The sequence below is a fragment of the Crocodylus porosus genome, unplaced genomic scaffold, assembly GCF_001723895.1.
Source record: "Crocodylus porosus isolate Cpor-Errol unplaced genomic scaffold, CroPor_comp1, whole genome shotgun sequence".
Taxonomy (NCBI): domain Eukaryota; kingdom Metazoa; phylum Chordata; order Crocodylia; family Crocodylidae; genus Crocodylus; species Crocodylus porosus.
The window spans coordinates 78,827,243-78,831,716 of record NW_017728949.1 but is presented as its reverse complement, the minus strand read 5'-3'; the positions used below and the strand labels follow the sequence as shown (position 1 = coordinate 78,831,716).

Genomic DNA, 4,474 nt, shown 5'->3' with positions numbered 1-4,474 from the left:
AGGTCCCTTCCGACCCTACCAACTATGAAACTGATATGAACCTTTGTATAAAATGAATACATTTAATAGAAGTTAACTGATGTAAGCTGACATTATCCATTAATATTTAGAAAAAATCAGTTCGTTGCTAGAATCACTGGAATTAGTGATGGAATAAAAATTAATGTTCTATGAGTCTGTCTGGATCCTCCAGAATTTTAGGCCAACAAACAGACTAAGCCTAGTTCTCTAAGATGGTTATTCATATACTTACTATACCTGAACCATTTCATGAAACAGCTCAGCTGTTGTCCTCTACAAGGAAAATGGCTGACAGCCTATCACTCCGATAGGTAATTTTTCTATACTGGTCAGCAAAGGTTTAAACAGGTAAGTATTACAGACCTGATTGTTCTCTCAATTACTCTGCTTTTATACCAGCACAACCTCATTGTCTCCAGTGGCATTATTCATGATTTGTACTCTTATTCAGTGAGAAGAGAAATAAACCTGTTAGCATTTTTTTACCACATTGGCAAATATTGCTGTGTCACTGTGATGCTCACATGAGATAAGAGAAATAAGAATTTCACAGAGTTAGCAATCTTCAGGCTCAATATACCTGTGATTTGCTTTTCCCTGAAGGTAGAAATTAGTGAGCCATTATTCTACAGCTGCATTGTCAAAATCCTTAAGAAGAAATAAATACATAAAAGTAAAGGGCAGCATCTGTTCTTGCAGTCATAGGTAAAGTTATCATGTGCTGCATATATTCTAGGGACTAATTTGATCCATATAAAGGAAGTGGCTCTGATAACATTGCTTTCTTTTTGGTTCCTTTGTTGAAATTATCACGCTATCATCTTCTTTGTATTTATCCTTCCAGCATGAGTATAAACGTGCATGGGAAGCAGACAAGACAAAAGTCCACATCACACCAGATATTCCGGAGATTGCTTTGGCTAAAGTTAATGCCTTTAATCTAAGTGATGTAAGTGCAACTTGTAAGGCTGACTATCTTGTAGTTATCTAACATTAGGAGTAATTAAAATGATAGTACAGTACTACCTGACTAATCCTCTCTTCTCTGATCTATAGTAACATGCACAGCAAGCTGTCTCTTTCCCATCCAAGATTTAATAACAGAAGCTGTAATGAGTTGCTTTAATAAAAAGACAAACATTCAGTGGCACATTACAAAATGATAACATGAATAATTAAGATCTTTGCTTTTGATTCATTTTGAAAATGTATCCCTTTGTGTAGCCAATTTTTTAAAAATGCTTGGAGAAGTGTTAAATAACTGAGGACAGAGCCATGCTAATGAGAAGGCTTTGTTTCAAATGATCATATGTATTGGGTAGTTTGTTTGTAAATGAGATTCTACACTTTTTTTAAAAAAAGGAATGTCATCTTTTCTTCCTGTTCACAGAAAATGTACAAACTTTCCTTGGAAGAGGCTAAGAAGAAGGGGTATGACCTCCGATCAGATGCTATTTCTATTAAAGCTGCCAGGGCTTCCAGGGACATTGCTAGTGATGTAAGTTTTTAAAACAGGAAACTGTCTCTTGTTAAATACGACAAAGCATTCATTTATTGACAAGATGCAATTTTAGATGTTGATTTCATGATTGCTCCTAAGTTTTTAATTTATGAGCACATTTAATAACTATAGTTTATCTGACATCTAAATTAGCTTGCAATTATCAAAGAGTAATTACTTCATTTGGAAGATACACAAACATAAGTCAGCTGGCAATACTCTGCAGAAAACCAATTTTACCTGTACAGTATAGTTTATTTATTAAAGTGACATTGTTCAGGCTCTTTAAAGATCACTTCGAACATAATTCATGCATGCTTCTGTTGTGACTTTCATATATTAGTCTCTAATTACTGCATCGTAGAATTCAGAAAAAGTGACACTGCTTTGGGAAATCTGCTGCTAATACTACTAGTGTAGAGACATTCCTACTTTAGGTAACAGGACCATTCCTTCAGATAATCTGAAGGAATTCACTGTGCAAAGAGGAGGTGGCTCCGTAAGTCTCAGGGGTCACCCTGAATCTCTTTGTATTTCAGTGTTCAGAGTTTGGTGTGAGAGGGCTGAAGGTGAGGCATCCTGGTCTCTACTACAACAATCCCAAGGCTGCTTCCTAGTTTAAGTTAAACCAGACTCTCCCAGCATCCCGGCATGCTCTCTGGGCTGGGCAGGGCTCAATTCAGGCTCAGGCTTTTTGAATGTCTGTCTCTAGGCCAGGAATCACCACAGATGGCACCTGTAGTCGCTCTATAGCTTATAGAAGGATCTCTCTCTTTCCAGTCCTTTCCAAGTGGTGATTGGTGCAGTGCAGAACCTAGTACTGACTTTGGGCAATTGGTTGCCCAGAATTTGAGCTGATAGGATTGTTCTTGCAGTTGGGTAGGGTGATCCATTATTATTATTAAAAAACACAATTGGAGCGTAATGGGAAGCACCTTTTCAAATGTATGTGCTAGACTGGCTCAGAGCTCCATGCTTTAGAATATGTCTACCCTGAAGCATGCTGTAGACTCAGCCAGCCTAGCTTGAGTCCCTGTGATGTGAGGCAGTGTGTGGAGCATGCTCTCACGAAGAATCTTTCTTTTTCATGAGAGAAGATTTTTAACGTAACCTTTTAAAATCAGCTTTTATAAAATGGTGAGATATCTGAATTATTTCAAGGATCAGCATCGCACTAAGAACACAGTGCTACTGCTGCTGTGTTCCCTGTTTAAACAGAAAGACAAATATTTCTTGAACCAACTGCATATTTGGGATAGAGTTAGACAAGCTTTTGAATGCAAGATATTCTTCATTAGCCTATTTCTGATTAGCTTAAGTTCTTTCTTAGAGCACGTTTTGCTGGGTTGCTTTCTTAATCTGATATCTTCTTGGTAAGGTGGATTCAAGGGGTCTCTCTCTCTCTTCTGTTTGCAGTACAAATACAAATTAGGTTATGAAAAAGATAAGGGGAAACTTGTTGGCTTCCGCAGCCTTCAGGATGATCCCAAACTAGTCCATTATATGCAAGTGGCCAAGATGCAGTCTGACCGTGAGTACAAGAAAGCCTATGAAACCAGCAAGACCAGATACCACACACCTGCTGATACACTCAGTGTCTTGGCAGCCAAGGATGCACAAGCTAATATAACCAACATAAACTACAAACATCTGCTGCACAAATATTTCCTACTACCAGATGCGATGAATTTGGAACTGAGCAGAAACATGAATCGGATTCAAAGTAATGTAAGCTTCCATTTTCATTTCTGTTTAGCATTGGTAGAGATGTTGTCTAGACCTTTGTTTCAGTGTAAGGACTACATTTTGAAATAACGGCAGACATTTGTATTTTATGGTTTGCAAAATGTGCTTTTCCTTTTCTGTTGTGTTTTGCAGAATGAATACAAACAGGACTATAATGAATGGTACAAAGGACTTGGTTGGAGTCCTGCTGGTTCTCTTGATGTGGAGAAGTCTAGAAAAGCCACAGATATTGCAAGTGACAGGAAATACCGTCAGCATCCCAGTATTTTCCCCTTCATAAAACAGACTGACTCTATGGACATGGTGCTTGCAAAACACAATGCAGATGTGATGAATAGGGTGAGTGGATATGATGAAAATAATCTACAATTGGAAAATAATCTATTTAAAGATCATTTTGTAATTCCATGTCACCGCCTTTGTCCAACCTTGTTTTTCAGGGAAAAGTAAACAGGATTGAGCAGTCATATTTCTCTGTGGTTTGAGTGAATATGTTATTTGCAGATTCCTCTAACTTGCTTGCCTCCAGGTTAGGTCTGAACCACAGGTTTTGTCTTAATGCAGCTGTTGCTCACCCCTCACTACTGACATGCATTCCCAAGAGGCTTTATGCCCCAGGTTTTGGTGGTAGGCCCTGCTCCCACTTACCCTGCTCCCCAGTTCCTGACCTTCCTATGAGCTCTTTGGGCTGGATTTGGCCTATGTTCTGTACATTTGACACCCTTGCTCTAATTAGATTGAAACATCTTGCTACTAGTTAAATAATTTCTCTCTTCATGTATCTCAAGGGCTGAACATGCCACTTGTGCCTATATTTTCTGTTATTCTCACTGTCATAATATAAATATTAATTTTTACTCCTAAATAAACCCCAGAAGCCTCCATAACTAATCAGAAGCCTAAACTGCATGGGCCTGATTGTGCCCTCTTTATTCAGAAAGAGAAGTGGGTGAAATTTATGAAGAGACAGGGATAGTTAGCTACATTACTATGAAGTCAAGCAGAAGGCTAAGATGTGGGGGGACGTGGGCACACTGGAAAGATGCACCAGGCTACAATCAGACCTAGACAGGTTACAGGAGTGGGCGGATGAGAATAGGATGGGTTTCAACACAGACAAGTGCAAGGTGATGCACCTCGGGAGGAACAACCGGCACCATACCCACAGGCTGGGGAACTCTCTTCTTGTCAGCACGGAGGCGGAAA

The 4,474-nt window shown here is 39.0% G+C and overlaps 1 protein-coding gene across 1 annotated transcript in view; it reads left to right on the top strand.

Annotated features, from left to right (window-relative positions):
- Window positions 1–4,474, top strand: part of NEB (nebulin) — a 207,897-nt gene that overhangs the window by 62,010 nt on the left and 141,413 nt on the right. The window contains exons 40-43 of the mRNA XM_019553612.1: window positions 866–970; window positions 1,412–1,519; window positions 2,939–3,250; window positions 3,401–3,607. Of these exons, the coding sequence (XP_019409157.1) occupies window positions 866–970; window positions 1,412–1,519; window positions 2,939–3,250; window positions 3,401–3,607 (732 nt within the window). The remainder of the gene's footprint in view (window positions 1–865; window positions 971–1,411; window positions 1,520–2,938; window positions 3,251–3,400; window positions 3,608–4,474) is intronic.